General features: G+C 44.9%; 1 protein-coding gene across 1 annotated transcript in view; it reads left to right on the forward strand.

The window, feature by feature from the left end:
* AGBL1 (AGBL carboxypeptidase 1) overlaps window positions 1-19087 on the forward strand; it is a 371053-nt gene that overhangs the window by 98755 nt on the left and 253211 nt on the right. Inside the window, exons 16-17 of the mRNA XM_039493279.1 lie at window positions 4612-4756; window positions 7623-7776. Coding sequence (XP_039349213.1) covers window positions 4612-4756; window positions 7623-7776 — 299 coding nt within the window. The remainder of the gene's footprint in view (window positions 1-4611; window positions 4757-7622; window positions 7777-19087) is intronic.

A 19087-nucleotide genomic window follows, 5' to 3' on the forward strand; every position in this document is an offset into this window, starting at 1 on the left:
CATCATTTCTCATCTTCCACAGCTCAGATCTAAAGCAGCCTCTGAGCTGAAGGACAGCGGGAGGAGAGGCGCATACATGGGTTGTCTGTGTAATACATGCCGTCCGATCTCTCCTGACATTCATCTTCACTGGTGAGGGGAGATGGGAAAGCTCACTCATGAAGATGGATGTCGTAGCACTGCTCTGCCATTATATACCTTTCCCATACATCTCTTGAGAGAGATTTTATGTTATGGAGAATATTAGCAACTCAGCTGTCAAAAGGAATCTCCGTGACACGGCTGCTCTGTTTTATTGCTTCCCTGGGTGAAGTGCCAGGATACACCCATGATAAATAGTCACAGTTATTATAAGATTGTCTAATTCACTTGTCGTCTTGGCAGCTGTTTATGTTAACACACAAAATAATATTCCTTTCCAGCAAATTATTTAAGGAAAATGTCAGCATATTGAATTGGTGAGAATGCACTTGGGCATTCAGTTCCAGAGTTTGTTTTCAGCTCATTGTTTAAACCGCAACTTTTCTGGGCGTCGGGTGCCTCAGAGGGTTGGTAATGGGGTATGAAGCAGTTTGTCTCTAGCCCACCAGTTGGAATCCTGCCTGGGTCACTAATCACTTATTCATTCCCATCTGGTAGGTGTTTTGGGGGCCTTTGTGATGTCAGAGAGAGGGTTTCACCTCTCTTTCCAGGGACCCTGTGTTCGCACTATAAAAATTACCATCACAGTCAGTGCTACCTGGTCTTGTTAGTTTCCAGGAGAGAAGTCAATGCTTAACTATGGTATGGAATGGCATCTCCCCTTTCAGTCCTAAGGGTGGTCTTGGCTAGCCAAAGTTAAGACATTGATGCGGTGGTAGGTGGGCATGGGCCGTACTAGCCATTTGACCACAAGAATAGTTTCTTTCAGTCACTAGGGGGCACTGCTGCTTTCAACAGATTCTAAGTAGAGACTCAAAAATTAGAACACCCACACAGGGTCTGGTCCTTGGAAAGGGAGCTACACTGCATTGTGTTCCCTCCAGCCACCATTTACCAGACCTAATAATACCAGCCATCTCCTGCTGTCTGGTTTTTGTTAGTTTTTTCCACCATACCCTACCATATAGACTCAGGCACCCTCTGCTCTCTGCGTTTGCTAAAAGAGTGTGTGTCACATACACCTTCCACACTGGAAGCCTAAGAATAGGTTCATGTGGGGAGAAAAACATGGTTAGATCCCAATGGGGTTAAAAGGTAGCAGGACAAAGGGGGTCCTTTGGGGAGGGACAGAATAGAGAGAGGGTAAATATTTCATCTTTATATTAGGCCCCATTTCCAGTGGGTCTAAAGTTACGGTATATATGAATTTTCCTCTACTACTTTAGTCTAAGCTGATACCCCACCATATTCCATTTGTCACTTTTCCCAATGCCAGCAATGCTATTGGTCAAATGCTGCAGGTGGTTAAGGGAGTCAAAAGGCCATTTGAGTGAGTCACACGGCTGCTGCCTGGCTTGGAGCCTTTGAACTCCTGAGTTCTTGTCTCAGCTCTGCTGCTGACTCACTCCATGGCTTTGGGCAAGTCTCTTCACCTCTCTGTCTCAGTTCCCCACTTGTAATATGAGGAAAATTATACTGATTTATCTACCTTGTAGGTTCCCAAAGAATGCTAGCAGATAAGGAGTTTGTGAGGTTTTATTAACTAATGTTGGCAAAGGGCTTTGAACATGACAAGTGCTTTACACAGTAAGTGATAAGTATTATTATAATTGTTAATTAACTTGCAGTAGCTGCTGTTAGAGGTAAACTGCTTGGTACACAGTAGATTTGAAGGACAGCAGCAAGCTTTATGATTTGACTATTATAAAGTGACTCAAAGGCACAGCAGATGTAGCTTTCATGCCGATAAAGCCATCACTGGGTCTTGCATATCCTTTCTAAGAACCAGTTGCTTAGCTTCTGGAAAGAGTGCAGAGCTTTGGGCACATTTTGGGAAGAGAGGATAAAGGAGGTTGCGGGGACCAGAGGTTGCTGTGGGTGAATGCATGATCTTTTCCACCGCGGGGGATCAGACAGATGAAATGTGAAAATATATTTAGTGGACTTGTCATGTGACCCATCCTAATATCACACACATTTTGGCATAATTTAGTAAGATTATTATTTATTGTTTGTGTTCGGGGACCCCAACCCGGATTGTCCTGGGTGCTGTACAATTATACAGAGAAAGACAGTTCTAACCCCAAGGTATTTACAAGCTAAGTAAGGCCAGGACATAACAGGTGGGTGTGCAGGAAGCCATGACTATCAGCAATAGGAACACAGGGATGTGTCAGCAAGTTGCATGCCGAGGTTACTTTTTTTATGAATCAGTAATGATGAATAAAACCCCGGGGGTCACTAGCCATGTAGACTTGCCATTGTCACTAGGTTGTTTGCTGTAGGCATTGGAGTAGAGATGAGTTTTGAGAAGTGATTTGAAAGAGGACGGATTAGAAATCCCTGTTCAGGGGAGGCCCTTTGCTGGTATAGAAGTGGGTGCTGCAGATCAGCCCCAAGGGTCATCAGAACTGGAATAGCTGAATGCCAGGATTCCACTAGTGTCAGAGCTGTGTGGTGGTGATGGACTAATAGGATACTAAGAGGTCAGGACTGAGCTGCATTGGTAGAGCTATGGGAGTTGGTGGAGGGGAAACTCAGGACTGGAGCATTAGCTTCAGACTGGAAATGCATTGGCAGAACTGTATGGCAGAATACTGGATACCACCCAGCATGCCACACCCATCTCACCTCTCACCAGTGACCTGCAGGGGATGTCTCAGGACTGTCTCAGAAAATCTCAGGGCTTGTGACAGCATCTTGAGTCTGAGGTTATTGTGACCGTGAAAGTAAAAATGAATAGAATAGAGATCTGGAGGATACGTCCTAACCATGTAAATCACACAAGAGATGGCTCCTGACTCTGCCCCCCCGCCATTATCCAGATTCACTGGAAGAGAAGGTGATATGTTGTTGTCTTGATTTTTAAGAAAATGGGGGTGAAATCCTGGCCCCACTGAAATCAAATCCATTGACTTGGAACTGAGTCAGGATTTCACTCTAATATTTAAAATTATTTATTACCTGTTTTTTGTTTGCAAATAACAGAGAGAAACGTATGGGTGTGGGCGTCAGCTGAGCATTAAATCATTGCCTTTTCACTGTGCCAGGAAGGCAGGAATGCTGCCTGTGTGATTCCTTGCTCCAGCTAGTCCCATTCACCTCACGTGTTCGTAATCACGAAATTCACATGCTTTGAAAAGAAACGTGCTCTTGTGCTGTGTGTTTCTTGTGACGAAGAGCTGATTATTCTGGAGGATTTGAGAAGAATAATTATCTCCTCTCTTCACCCCTTTGAATAAAAACAACAGAAAACTAAACTGGTATTGTAAATTTCAGGAGCTGAAATTGCATCTTTTGCTCTCCTCCACTGTTTTGCATTTTAATGCAACATTGATGATAACATTTGTCAAAAAGCCTCACAGTCCTTCAGAATCAGAAGGTTTGGCAACAGCATAATTGGTGCAATGTGGGAAAAATATTGTTTGAAATATACTTCTGGGTGCAATTTGCCATGATATTTCTCTCTAAAGTGCATGAATTGGCTCTTCATCTGTGCTGCAGGAAAATGTTCCTTCTCATCCAGAAGACACATCTTTATTAGAGTTAATCCCCTGCAAGGGAGGTTGTGCTCAAAATTTGAAGGGAGATTAGTGGAGTCTTGAAGACTCAGGTGCTCTAGTTACTGAAAGGGAGGGATCCGGTGGGGGTGATTGGTCTGGCTGATGAGTTGCAAGTCGGCATGAGGTCATCTCTGCTTCCTCAGGTGTTGACTCCTCTCAATCCCAGCTCCCTTCTCTGCTCAATCCGAAGTTAAGCCTTTGATGGCATATGGAGTATTTTGCCCATGTCCCTTCACCTCACTTTCCCCCTATCCTTTTATGTGCTGTTCCAGTTCCACCTTTCTTACAGTGCACTGACTGGACCCTAACATCTACAATTTCTACTCGTCCAAAATCTTCAAGTACTCTTAGACAGCCTCTTCCCATCCACCCATCCCCTGCTGGCTCCACCTCCCCACACTAGATGGACTGTTATTTTCCCACAAGGTAGCTTTGCCCTGCAGGCATAGGACTGGCAGGGTCAAACTATGCCCAGTGCTGCCAGCAGCTGCTCTGCCTCTAACTCACTGCTCCCCCCTGGCCCGCTCTGACTGTTGGATTCCAAGTAACTTGCTTGAATCCAGCTGTGCATGCTGGCACTAACCATCACTGTGTTCCCTGTGTCTCCATATCTGCTGCTTCCCTGCACCCTCTCACCTACCTGCTGTAACATGGCCCTTAGCTGTATGGTGGAGACTGTTCAGTGGCATTGTGTTGCATACTGCATTGAGTCTGTCACGGAACTGGGTCAGCTGCATCTGAATTTGGCCCACTTAGAGTTTGCACCATGCACAGTTGAGGTTGGAGCTCCACCACAGCTCATTCAGGTTGGATGAGATCTCTCCGATGGTTCAGTTCTTGCATGAGCACACAAGATGAGGACCCAAAAGCTGACTACCATCTACTCCCTCTCTTTCTCTTCCTCTAGAAACCATTACCGCCGTAGTGCAGCTGCAGCGGGAGGCTCACGAAGGAAATCCTACTATACGCTCACCTTCACCGTCATGTTCCCTCATGGGGAAGATGTCTGCTACCTGGCCTACCATTACCCCTACACTTACTCTGCACTGATGGTAATGTTGGCCTGTCCCAGGGGGAGACTGATGGGAACAAGGGAGGGGAGCGATCTTGATTATGAGTAGTATTTTATATGGCACATGTGTTACCCTTTGTAGCACTGCTCACAGGATGCTAGCTATTTTTCATAATGCTTTCATTGCCTTGTCCACAACAGTCCCTGACCACTCTGGAGATCAGGAAGGAGTTGAAGGATACCCATGAGTGTTAATTGCATGGAGCAGGCTGCATTAAAGGCCGGATTTTTTTTTTAGTATTTACCAGCCAACCCAAACATGTCCAGCATCCCATCCTTAGAGTGTGGGCTGGTCTGGGCTAATGGCAAGCTAGGAAGAAAAGGCTGACTGCTTCTCCTATGTGCTAATCCTTTTCAACCATCATGTAATGACTCGCTGTTGGCAGAGCTGCACTGTGCAATACTGAGGTGCAGGACCTGTTTCAGATTTACTCTGTCGGGTGTGCACTCTGCCCCAGTTGGACGCTCCCAGTGTATGCGTGGAACAACAAACCGACCCAAAGCATAAGGCTTTACTGTCCCAAAACTGCGTTGAAATGGATGTTAATGTTTGCCCTCTGGGGCGGGAGGGATTCACTCACATGGCTTCCTAGAGCCTTTCATTGGCAAGTGGGTGAATAATGTTGGGAGGTCTGGGGAAAGCTGTATCCAGCTCACCTTCTGAACCATACTGGTGGGAGAGCCCCGAGTGAAGCTTCTAAAGAAGAGAAGAATAAAGGGGGAAAATAGAGGATCCCAGGCAGCACTTCACTTCACCATTAAGCGTGAGAGAGAAACCTTTCCAAAAGATACTGGACGTTCAGGCTGCCTCTTCCCCCTTTAATTGTCTTGCCATTAATGCCTTCTCCCCAATCCCTGTTTCTATGGGCAATTGATGGATGGAGCTATTTTGCGCCCCCTGTTGACTATTTCTAAAGTTCAAACCTTATTAAATGTACCATTTTGCCCTTGCACAAGAATGGAGAAGCAAATCATCAATGAAAACAAAACCTCCTTTCTTATGTAACACAAGCCATGTATCTGTGTGTGACTAGCCCAGCATGGTAATGTAGTCCATGTTAGGTTCATTCCCATTCCAAACCACAACACGTAGTTGACTGCTTCGCATCCCACTACAGATGTTCAGAAAAGCTGGATTCAGTACCTCAGATATCTCAGGTCAAGCCCTGGCTGTCCAAAACATGCGTGCAAGCCTATCTGCACCAGGCCCATGGGACCCAATTACTTCCATGAGCTAATGTGGAACGCAGAGAGAGCTCCAGAAGTTGAACATGGCATATACTTAAGCAGTTAATACAAAGGCAGGTGTGTGCTGCAGCCAGCAGGAGAGTAGGGGACTGGGAGACCGAGGGTTGGGAGGCCTGCTGAATTCTTTATTACTGAAGTACAGTACCTAGTCATGATTTCAGTATGTATTGATTCCTTTTGTTGGTATGTGGGCATGCAAAGCTTTGAGAGTTTGTACCCTGTGGGAATCCCTGAGTATCTCGCCTGAATGAATAGAAGCGAGATGAAAGGATGTTGTTGTTCTTAGATTCACAGGGCTAAATCCTGAAGTGTTTACTCATTCCTTACTCACTGCTTACTCAGGTAAAATGCTCCTTGAAGTCGATGAGAATTTTGCCTCAGCAAGGATTGAAAAAATTAAAACTGAGTGAAGGACTTCGGGGTTTGGAGATTGAGTGTTAGAGGTGGAAGAGAGCTGATAATTATGTCCAGCTGGTGGCCAAAGTAGGATTGCTGCCTACAATATATTCCAGAGAAACTTTGACCGAGCTAATTTAAAATGACGTGAGTGATGGGACTTGCACATTTCCCTTTGGAAGATTATTATACTACTGTAATTTGCATGATGAACAAATTCTAACTCAGGTCTGTGCACCAGTAGGTTTTATTTTAGAGCATGTGTCTGTGGGTGAAATATGTCTTTTCCTACAGACGAGTAATAAAGTAAATGTGATTAGTAATCCAAGGGCATTTGGGAAGATGATAAACTTCTATGTGGAGTTAGTGATTTGAGAACATTTCTAATAATACCATATATTTTTAATAATTGCAGACATATTTACAGCATATATACAGAGGAACTTCATTTTCAATGGATGCACTCGCTAGTGCATTGCTTTTCAACCAGTAGTAATCAAGTGTACTTGATGAGAAGTAATTCATTTCTAAAAAATTTGATATGTTAAATGTTTGCATGTGAAGCTATAATTCAACAGTCTGTTGTGTGGTATCTATGGTAGCAATGGTTCCACTAAGTTGCATTGGTTACCATAGCATATAAGAAATTAATTGTAATAAATCCTCTATATCTGTGCAAGATAATTTAAATAGGTATAATAATTGCATTTACTCTATATAGTAAATTTGTTTATGAAGTAGATCATCATACGTATCCAACTGCATTTGTTCAACTAAACACTGGATGATTGGGGTGCAATCAACAGATGGATCAAAGGCCTGGAGATAAGATTTGGAGTCTTTTGTGTCTAGGTCACTGGCTGAAATTTAGCCTAAGTTGGTAGATACCAAAAGCTGTTACCATCTGGTGGCTGCTGGGTGTCCTGTGTGAACTGAGTTGATGAGTTTTAGCCGCGTTCCCTGTGGGACAGGTATCCGTCCATATTGTAATGAATTTATTAGGGCATTCACAGCAAAGATCTTGAGGGAGGCAGTTCTAACTGACAAAAGAAAGAAGAGGGTAAAGGAGTGGGTAATAACAGAGGAAATGACCACCCAGATTCTAAGGTGAGGGCACAGTTTAGATGCCTGAGACCGAAATATTATGAGTTTTCAAACACTATGAGCTCATTTGTAAAGCTGGTTCCTTGCTTCTTTCTCAGTCCCACCTTGACATCCTGGAAGAAACCAGGAACCCCAAGAAGGTCTACTACAGGCAGCAGACACTGTGCCAGACTCTGGGAGGAAACCCATGCCCACTGCTCACCATCACTGCTATGCCAGAGTCTAAAAGTAGTGATGACCTAGAGCAGTTCCGTAAGTACCTACCTAAGATCTATGACTAAGGTATTGGCTACTTCTGAGCCTCAGAGATCCTATGTCACTTTTCATAAGAAAGAGGGGTGTAAACTGCACTTCCCTCGGCCAAATTCCAACTCTTGTAATTCTACTCTGTCTCCATAGATGCTCACCTTAGATTCAGTTGGACACAGCATTCGTCCTCACTGTTAGTGCTAACCCATGGAGTAGTGTTTGCATGCTACATACTATTAAATATTTAAGCTGCTATGTTGCACCCCAGAGGTGGCTACAGTGAGTGAAAGAATTCCTATGTAAGATTTTTGAACTTCATAAATTGCTTTGGGATCTTTTGGGGAGGAAATGTGCAACAGACATGTACATCTTTACATCACTGAAATATCCAGCAATACAATTCTATGGAGGTTTTGGTTTCTGAATTTGAACCCTATCAGCTATGCACAGTAATGTGTGTGTGTGGGAATCCCACTGACATCAACGTTAGATCCATACATAAAGGGACCACAAAAATATTAGCGTTGAGTACTACTATGTGGACTGGAGAATTTTGCCTTTCTGCTTTGTTCCCTTTCTAGGGCTGATGAAAGTTATGGATTCCACTTTGGTTCCAGTTTCTAACAGAGTGACTGTAGTTACATTGACATTACAGTGTAATTACATTTTCCTGTCGTAAAGTGCCAATCAGTTTTCATGTAGGGAGTATTTGCTGTAGAATTATCACCATTTCTGATCATGAATGAGCATTTCAGGGTGAAATTTTCAAGCAAACCCACAGTCTTGCCAAGTTCAACCTTGCAATTAAACAGCTTTATAAACTGGAGGCATTAGCGAAGAGGGAGAGAACTTGATCGTTGGCATGGCTGTTATTTTTATTGCTGCCACTGTGGTTCAAGCAATTGGCTGCTACTCTGTATGAGTCAGGAATTTATTTGGTGCAATCCTATTTATTTACAAGGAGCAGGGGCGGCTCTAGGAATTGTGCTGCCCCAAGCAAGGCGGCACGCCGCGGGGGGCGCTCTGGCGGTCCCTGGTCCCATGGCTCCGGTGGACCTCCTGCAGATGTGCCTGCGGATGCTCCACCGAAGCCGCGGGACCAGCGGACCCTCCGCAGGCATGTCTGCGGGAGGTCCACCGGAGCCGCCTGCCGTCCTCCCGCGGGACGCCGCCCCAAGCGCGCGCTTGGCGCGCTGGGGTCTGGAGCCGGCCCTGACAAGGAGGGAACATGAAGTCCTGTTTCCCTGAATATAGTAGAAAAACACTGCAGTCAGTTTCCTTGATCACAGTTTCCAAGCCTGCCTTTCTAGCCAGTCCTGTGCCTCAAGAAACTCTGTCCCTCAGCTCCCTCGCAGGGCCATGCTCACAACTTCTCCTCTTGCTTTCTGCAACTCTCACACACAGATGTCCACAGCTTGTCAATCTCATAGTCCCTGCATTTACAATCAGTCCCAGGGAAACCCCTCCAATCATACAGCTTTCCTCTGCTCAGGCTTTCCCATGTGGCCTAGTGCATTGGGTGGTGGCTTCCTGTTGTGTCCAGTTATCGCTACATAGAGGAGAATTTAATTGTGGCTTCCATTTAGCCTAAATGAAGGGTGATCTAGCACAGGCATCAGCTTTCATGAGATGTGTGATTGTCTACAGCTGAAGGACATGCATGATGGCGGCCATTAACACCTTCCAGTGTAACAACATTGCAAAAATGTCAAACCAAACAGTTCTGATTTTTTTTCTGAATTTTTGTTTTGTTTTCTTTTCAAAATGAGCAATCTGATATGACATACATTCACGAAGCATTTCAGTACCGTCATTTTCCACTGAAAAAAATTTGGCTGAAAAATCTCACTCAACTCTAGTAATGGACTGATTGAACTATCGAAATAGTATCCTCTGAACTCATTTGGAAGCTGTTTGGGGCAGGGATAGTGGGGGCAGGACTGTCTCATTTTTTTTGTATGTCATGGGCACCTATAGCATACTGTATGAATGGCAATCATGACAGTGGTATGTGATAGAAAATATTTGTTTTATCTAATGAAAGAGCAGAAAAACACCAAACTGTGTTTTGTGCCATAGGCTCCCTCCAGACAAGCCTGAATTATCATGTATGTGTTTATTTCATTTAAGCAGCTTGGTTAACAATGGCTTTTGGGGGGTGCACTGAGCTTAATTTTTGCTGCTTTGTGTTGCTTTGATCAGCAGTTGATCCTCAGTCTACTTGGCTTGTGTGAGAAGCCCTCCCTACTCTGAGGTAGTTTGGCTGATGCTAAAAATCCAATATTTTTCACTGTTTTGCCATGCTAACAACCCAGCCCAACAAAAGCAAATGTACAAAGAGCTGAATCCTGCAAGACCCAAGGGAGAAGACTTCATGGGAATAACTTCCATTACTAGGTGCAGACCCGGCAAACATACATTCCAGCTCAGGAGGTGATGTGGAGCCGCATCCTGGGATGAGTCAACCCAGGGAGGAATGACTAGAAGTTGTTGATGGACTTTGTCCTTTTCCTTTCTAGGGCTCTGGGCTCTTCATGTCTCCAAGAAGCCTTAGTGGTTTTATTTGCCTTTCAAATTTGTTTTCTCCTCATATATTTTTTTTCTTGAGAGATTTTTCAGCAACAACATAGATAACATACAGTTTTTCAGAGCTGAGTAATTGTTGGGCTTGATCTTGCTTTAATCCCTATAAGCCTTTTCTGTTTTCTTTATTAGAGACACAGGGGGTGGGGAAGACAGAGATTGCTTCACAAGGGTGCACTGGGCAAGCATAGCAGAGTGCTGGGAGGGATAGAGGCATCTGTATGGAAGAATAGATTTGATGGGGAGGAGTTACTCTGAACACAAGGAATACTGGTAGGTGGGCGGAGGGCGGGGAGATATGGAAAATCAGTGCACGACACCCTCTGTGTTGGCTATGCTTTATTTTCCTCGCTCAGCTCTTTAGATCTGTCTTGTCAGGCTTTTGATTAATGTGGTCCAAGGATGGTTACATTTGTCTGAGTTACATTTATTAATGTGCAGCTTGTTAATGAGAAGCACAAGCCGTGCATGTTCCCAGAAGTTGCACATTCGCAGCATGTTGAAGGAAAAGGGAGGGGGGGGGGGGGGGGTTAGACCAGGTCTTCCACCTCCTGCTCAGATTACGAGGGCCTCAAGGTTCAATTACCTTTGCCCTCTCCCTCCACCTCCCTGTTGCCTGCTTTTGCTGTCATGCTGGTTTTCCCTTGAATTATTATTCCCGACATATTAGAGTAGAAAGACAGCAGAGGCTGGACAAGTTTGATTTTAAGGAAACCATAGGACGCTGGGTGGCAAGGGCAAAGTGCTGTGCTTTGGGTCCCTTTGGCTTTGCCATTCGTAACCCTTTCCTCTCTCTGGAGGCCGAGCATCCCCTGGGTTATGGCGTCTTTGCCCCTTACCCCAGCGGTAAGGCCCCTGCTTGCCTTCTGACAAAAAGAAAACCACTTGTCCCCCATGCTGCCAGCATGTGGGATGCTCATTCAAAGAGCAGGAGGATTCTTTGTCTCGCTCCTCTCCTTCTTCTGCTCCTTCCCCCTTCCACCCCCCTTTTTTGCCTCTCACAGAGAGTTGTTCTGTGCAGACTCAGCCTGCCAAATTATGCTAAAAGCTTTTCCTTGGAAGACGGTAGCAGTTCTTAGAATAGTATAAAAAAGCAGGTTTCTGCAAGCTCCCATGGGTGCGATGAGCCACTGCACTGCACCTGCCATGGGTTTGAGATTGTCACTTCTGAGTGGTTTTAAAATTAACGGCACAGAGGGGAAGAAATATAATGGTTGTGAGAGAATCTCCCCTTTGGAGTCTTTGATCCCAGCTCTTCCGACCCTAGTCTTTCACCTTACTGGATGGAGGGAGGAAGAGGGTCTCCTGTGGGGTGGGAGAGTGGTGGTGGTGGTGGGAAATTCTCAAGTGAAAGAACCAGCAGCAAGAACAGCAAAGGGCCAAATCCTGAGAGGTGCTGAGCTGCTGCATCTCCCAGTGAAGTTTCAGGTGCTCTGCTCTTCTCAGGTTTGGCCCTAAGTTACCACCCCAAATGAAGAAAACGGTCCTCTACCCAATAGCGGGAGCACAGCATGCACCCATGTTCCCTGCTACTTTGCATGTTCTGAGCCCATAGCATTACACATTCGATCTGCCAAGCAACCTGTCAGGCGTGGAGCTCATCAGGCACATGAAAGCTGTTGGAGATGCCCTGTGCCAGGCTGAAGTGGGGGCAGACAATGGACTTGCTGATGCATTGCTATCAGGTGTCCAGGATTTTCAACAAGGATGGTGCATCTGTCTGTCTAGTTACTTGTGTGACCCTCATCCCCATAGTAACTGAGCACCTGGCAGGCATTAATGCATTTATCACAACATCCCTGTGAGGCAAGGAAATATTACTCCCAATTTTCAGATGGGAAAGTGAGATTCAGAAAGACCCAGGGTATGTCTTCAATGCAGCTGGGAGCATGCCTCCCAGCCCCATAAACAGACTTGTGCTAGTGGGGCTCAAAGTAGCCTACTAAAAATTGCAGTGTGGACATTCTGCCCCAGGTCGGAGCATATAATATACAGGTCAGAGACATTCATACACAGGAGATATGCTGGAGTGATTTTTTTCCCCACTATTTCTTTCTCTGTTTTTCACTTGGTGATAAGTAATGCTAGGAAGGAAACTAATAATCTCAAAGAGTCCCTTTACAGGAAACATGTATCTGAAGAAACCTTGGGAAAGGGACATACGCACAGTAACTGCCATAATCTACCAGTGAGAGCTTCTGGTTCAAATGAGTTGTTTTTCCAAGCAAAGCTGACATCGTATTTGTCAGGCGTGTTACTGTCAGTAGGACCCAGTGACTTCATGAAGGAATGCCTGGGTGAGATCCCCGCTGATTAGCCCCTACCACTGGAAGTTATGGTAAATAGCAGAATGAATGGCTGGATTAGCCATCCGAAGATCTATAATTAAAAGATCCATTCAGTTACACCCAGGTAATGATGAAACTTTCCTCTGTAAACTAGAGCAAACACATCAGTGCCTTGTCACCGGAACAGATGACTAAATTAAAACCTAGAAACTTAAGGAGGCTGATGAATTCATGGCAGCTTAGGTTGTGTTGTGTGGAGGGAGCCGAGCCTTTCTTCCAGTGGATTTAATTGGCTCATTGTCAGAATGGGACAGGAGCAAGATTTTGTGCATTTTGGGTTTTTTTCCTTTCCAGAGTGGAATGAAAAAAAAAATTCCCTTGAAACAAAATTTGTTTTGGGTCAATCGAAATGCTTTGATTCGATAAAATCAAAACATTTTCCTGGAGGATAGGTCCACTAATAGCTGTTAGCCGAGTTGGTCATGGATGCAAACTCATGCTCTGGGTATCCCTAAGCCTCTGATGGTATGTCTATATAGCAAAGAAAAACCTTTGGCTGGCCCCTGCCAGCTGACTTGGGCTTCCAGGGCTTGGGATGCGGGGCTGTTTATTTGCTGTGTAGACTTCTGGGCTTGCTCTGACACCCAGGTTCTAGGACCCTGCAAAGGTCCCAGAGGTCGGGCTCCAGGCTGGAAGTCTACATAACAATGAAACAGCCCTGCAGCCTGGGCCCCGTGACCCCAAGTCAGTTGGCAGGGCCCAGCCATGGGTGTTTCTTTGCTGTGTAGACATACCTTGACTGCCAGATGTTGGGACTAGATGTCAGGGGATGGATCACTTGAGAATTGCCCTGGCATTGGCCACTGTCAGAAGACAAGATATTGGGCTAGATCAGTGTTTCCCAAACTTGGGACGCCACTTGTGTAGGGAAACCCTCTGGCAGGCCGGGCTGGTTTGTTTACCTGCCCCGTCCACGGGTCCGGCCGACTGCGGCTCCAACTGGCCGCGGTTCGCTGCTCCAGGCCAATGGGAGCTGCTGGAAGCAGCGGCCAGTACATCCCTCAGCCCGTGCCGCTTCCCTGGTAAAATGTGCTTACTTGACTTCTTCTTAGAATACAGCCTCATTGTGATATCTACACATCTTTGTGATCAACATTGGTGCACTTCCTTATGTGCGAACACAAGCTAGTTAGATGGCATATTATCTAGTTTGATTTTTTTTAAATAAAAAGAAAACAAGACACTTTACCTTTAAGTACTAATGTTCAACTAATTTTCAGGAAGAATTTCTGAGTGAAGAATAGCAAAGAGACCATTTGTACAGGATACTGGGAAATAATGATTGTGTGGAAAATGTACACAGTTTAATTAAGCACATTGATTAAATCAATATGATTCAAACAACTTAGCGCTCCAATCAGTTTAATCTCGTTAAATGTAATTCAGGCCTCGATAATTGATTAATAATGCATTATAGTTTATGAATTATTGACTCCAAGTTATTATAACTGTGCCCGCTCTCTGCGTGGAAACTGGCGCTGCATGTTAATTATGAAAGGCTGGTGCGCATTTCTTTTGAATAACTTTTTCAAAGCTGGAGATGACGTGTCTCCTAAGAAAACAGGGATCAAATCAGATCACAGCTTTGCTGGGGTTAGCCCACCCCAAAAGGAAATGTGCTCCTCAAATAGCGTCTAATCCAACCATATTAATAGAGAGAGGCAGAACACCTGCTTGTGTTAGCGACGATCTTTCCAGTGGCTGGAGGAGTTGGCTGTAGAAGTCCTGCTGGAGCTCAAACTCGAGGGCACAGTGCTATGCTACTCTGAAATAGTAACAATTCTCAGAACATCTGTCATCCTGCTAATGACATCTGTGCACTAGACCTCATCTACCACAAATACATTCAGTACCGCCAACGCCACTGCACTCTTCCATTCCATATGCCTAATGTTTACACTGAAAACAATCCCATTTCCAGAAATTCCTTCAGGAAGTTCGGTGACCAATGGTGGAATGTGCTGATAATCTAGTGCCTAGTGGACATGAGTCCATGTCACTGAAACCACTACAACTACTGACACCCTATGTTGCAGTTCAGGAGAGAGACCACAGACTGAATAGAGAGTGAATGCTTCCCTCACCCCCAGAGGTGGTCCCTCCTAAGTCAGGGGTGGGGTCCACTGGCAAGACGCTTTGTCCATGTTGCACTAGGTCTGTAGGGAAACAAAGAATTTCTGTTTCCAGGACTAATTGTCAGTCTAGCTGTCGAAGTATTTACATGGGGTCCTTATCATTATAGTTTTTCAGAACCTTTCACCAGCACTAAATTTCTTTAGAAATGTATTTTTAGTGAATGTGTTCTGCTTCCACCCTTCATCTCTTTCCTCTCTTTCTTCATTCTTTATTTCTGAAGATATTTGCCTGGAAAAAGAAAAGTTGTTTGTCTTCCTACTTTTCCATAACAATTTGGGGCCTGATTCTGCCTTCCCTTATACTGGATTTTGAACAGCTATAATTCCATTGTTCATTGGAGTTACTCCTAACGACACTGGTGCCAGTGGCAGGAAACTGTAATCCTTCCTTTGGACACTACAGAGTCCCCTGGCTTTGGATGACAGGAAGAGACAAGCTGTTGTGAAAACCACAATCCAGTTTTCATGCAGATGCCCTTAGTGAAAAAGAGCCCGTTTCTGCATAAAACTGGGGCTCATCCCAAGTTGTTACAGAATTCAGAGCCTGAAGTTTCTTTGCACAAATAGCTCGTTCATCAAACACGTAAAGCTGAGGGCAGGGGTGCAAAGAGGACCCTAAATGGAAGTTGGCAAAATTTGTTCAAAATGTCTCAGGAAATTCCTCGTTATGCACATCTCCAGTCCCAGTCCTCTGCGGGTGACATCCCAGTCATCTCCACAACAGCCCATTGCAATGCTCCAAAGCATGGTTTGTTGCTTTCAGAAGAAGCAGGCAAATTCTTAAAAAGCTATACTCCTGCTTGAATGCAAACATCCTCAGCAATAGAGAAGCAGGCTGGTGGAGTAGAACAGAAATTTGAGAGAGAGAAGCAGAGCTGCTTGCAAACCAGTGCTCACTGAAGTTTTCCATAATGCATCGGCTGCTCTTTGAATCCCAGTGCCTTGTGGGGGTGGGGAGCTGACTTAGCCTGTACAGCCGTGAGACTGCAGCCAGCAAAATGCATATTAAAACACCGAATCCAATTAGTCAAGGCAGCCAGCAATGCAGGGAGGAAAGTGAGCTAGGATCTGGAGCTGCCTGACAAATAGGCCCTGGAGTAGGTGGAACCAGTGGAATTTCTTTGCTGATTGAAAAGGTGCATATGTTGTATTACAGGACACTTTAGCAGACACAACTGCCAACATGAGGTAAGATGTTTGTGTATTATAGTGGCTGTCCTTCTGCAGTCTGCCTCTACTTTCCCGTTGAAGCTTGTGGTCCTGAGGGACTTCTACCTTTTGCATATTGTGCAAAAACCTTTCTGTTTCCTTTCTGGAGACCGTGCATTTTATTTTCAAGGGTTTGGATATTGGTGGTTCTCTCTGGCACTGTGTACTGGTGGTGCCTTCTTAGGTCAGGATATTGGTGGTACCTCCTTAATGCTATGCAGACTCTGGGGTTTCCAAAAATCTCTGAGCCTTTTCCGTCAGGTTAATTAATTGTCTTGAAGATGTAAAACACCATATAACTTATTATTATTGGTTTTTTGCTTTCTTTCCACAATGTAAGCTCTCATCCTAAGTGCCTCAGAGGCTCCAGGGCGCTACTTATAAGTGTGTTATAAATCATTAAAAATTATGAATGAAACTGAAATAGGTCCAGTGGAGTTCAATGTGCATTACTCACACTGCTGGGGAAATTTACAGCCTGCTCTCTGCAACACACCTGTCTTGAAAAGCACTGCCCTGGACACACTGCAGGCCTGGATGGCACTGATTGGTTACCCAAACTCTTCCTTTTCTTGGGAGGAGCGGGGAGGGGTGAGAGAAAACCCATCTCCCCTCCCCCAGAGAGGCTTCAGAATAAGCTATGCATGCTGCACTTCCAATCACCCATCTGTTTGGTAGAGCTATGAAAGATAGCCCAGGAGAACCTCCAAGCTGCCTTTCCTTTCTCAAATGGTAAATGAGCATTGAGCTGCTACTAGGTTTCTGGTATTAAGCTCCAATCACAGCCTGAAAAAGCCTTTATTTCATTGAGCAACACATTTCCCATGTCTGGCAGTAAATTCCAGTCCCTCGTGGTGCTGTGGGGCACACTCTAAAAGGTCAATGTGGTTCTGTATAAATTAGCCATAGAGGCTTGAGCTAAATCTACTCTTCCTGTGACAAAGGCAGGCTTAGCAAGGGAGGGCATCCATTAGGGCCGGCTTGATTACAGAGGCTGAATAATTTCATGAGCAATAATAACCTGCTTGCTAATATTGGAATAATCAAAGGCCATGCCCTAGGGTGTAAACTGACAAAACAGAGGTCAGGGAGAAATTCCTTCCACCTGTTACAGCATTGCTCAATTGGCCAGATGCATGATTAGGGAGGTTTATGCTTCCTCTGAAATACAAGGTGTTGGCTGCTTCTGGAGGCAGAATACCAAACTGCCAGAGGTTGGGCTGTCCCTTTAAGGGAGTTGGGCATAGCCCTCAGCTGTGACTAGTTAGCTGCCTCCCAGGTGATAGGGTCTGAGGCTGGGGATCAGATGATAGCCTGCAGGCCACCTGGGCCTGAGATAAAAGGCCAACAAACAGTTCAATGGAGAGAGAGACCTGCAGGGAGCAGACAGGCTACCATAGGCAACCCTGAGTCAGGGCAAGGGACCTGGTTTGCCTGTTTGGTTTATCATAGAATCATAGGCCTGCTGCTGGGAGGAATAGTTGATGTACTGACTAGTTTTCCTGACCGCCTCTCTGTCTTTGTTTCTACCTCCTCCATCTTTGTCTACCATCTCCAAGGCAAGTGAAGAAAGATTTCTCACCCCGTGGCTAAAATGGAATTGAATGCTGTGCTGTCACAGGAACCAATCCTCTTCAGTTCCTGGTGGGTTCTATGCCCTCTTGGGCACCTGCTAGTGGGGGAAAGGCGGTCAGGGAAGAATAGTCACAGCAGGACAGCTGGCAGGGTAAGCTTTCTTCATAAAATGGCGCACAGTGTAGCTGGCAAGTTTCCAGTGTGGAGTGACTCAATCTATGCTGGCTGTTGTTAAAACCCAGTGAAGGCCTTTTCTGCCGTTGAAAGCCGTTTCTGTCTCTGATTCAGTAGTTACTCCCCCCTCTGTTCTAGTCATAGCACCACCTTTCCACTGCAAATCTTACCCACTGGGCATTTGTCAGGTCTTAATACGTTATTATCCCACTCAACTAAATTATCCTTGAGCATGTGGAGGGGAATGGAAGGGCAGAGCAGGTAAAAAGTGGGGTGATGGCTAAAGCTTATGTTCTAATAAACTGTCAAGTTTGTTGTGGGAGGGATGTTCCTCCAGAATGTTCATAAACTTTTTCTCCCTTTTATTCCCCCCACCCCCCAAAAGCTCCTTTCTATTATTATTATTATTTGTATTATGGTCATGAGAATGTGAGTTAAAGATGTTTGCTGTTTTCATCGACGTTGTAAAGCCATTTCATTCAGTTTGGAGGGAAGCATTCTGGAAAGCAACAAAATCATATGACATTCCAGAGAAGATAATTGCAACTATAAAAGCGATATACAAAGACTCCTGCAGTGCCATAAGCATTGGTGGAAAATTAAGCAACTGGTTCAAGTCAAAGACTGGTGTAAGGCCAGGGGCATGGAGTCACTGTCACTTTTCATCGTGTTCTTCAACAAGTTGTCGGGTGTGACATTGGATGGTCTAGAGTTAAGCTCCGTATCTTATGCAGATGACATTGTACAACTGGCAGACACATTTGAATTAAAGATGATACTCTTCACTGCCTTGGTAAATTGGTGTAGTCAATCCGGGCTTACAATAAATGCCAAGAAGACAAAGCGGTTGCATCTTGGAAAATGGACAGTAGATAAAGTGTTGAAATGTAATAGCAGTGACGTCGCAGAACAAGTCAAATCTTATCTGAACCTAGGAAGTTTTATCAGTGCCATCAAGGGTGAGGTTAAAAGGAGATGTGCCAACTGACAAAATTATGAACTGATTAAAACATTGTTTGGTACCAAAGTAAAAATGTATCAAACCAGTGGACTAAGAGTATCACTCTGTGGTCTGGAAGCAGCTGCATTAAATGAAGCAGACATCAGAAGGCTGGAGGCGGTAGAAAGATGACAGGTGTAAAGTGGAATGATTTTAAGACAAATGAAGTTAAAGGAGAGTAGGATGTGAAATCAGGGTTCAGGTCTTGCTGCAAGAGAAAAGATTACAACAGTGGAGACACTGCTGAAGATGAACAGATGCTCTGATGCCAATAACGCAAGTACCACCAA

This window comes from Mauremys reevesii, linkage group 10 (genome assembly GCF_016161935.1).
Source record: "Mauremys reevesii isolate NIE-2019 linkage group 10, ASM1616193v1, whole genome shotgun sequence".
NCBI lineage: Eukaryota > Metazoa > Chordata > Testudines > Geoemydidae > Mauremys > Mauremys reevesii.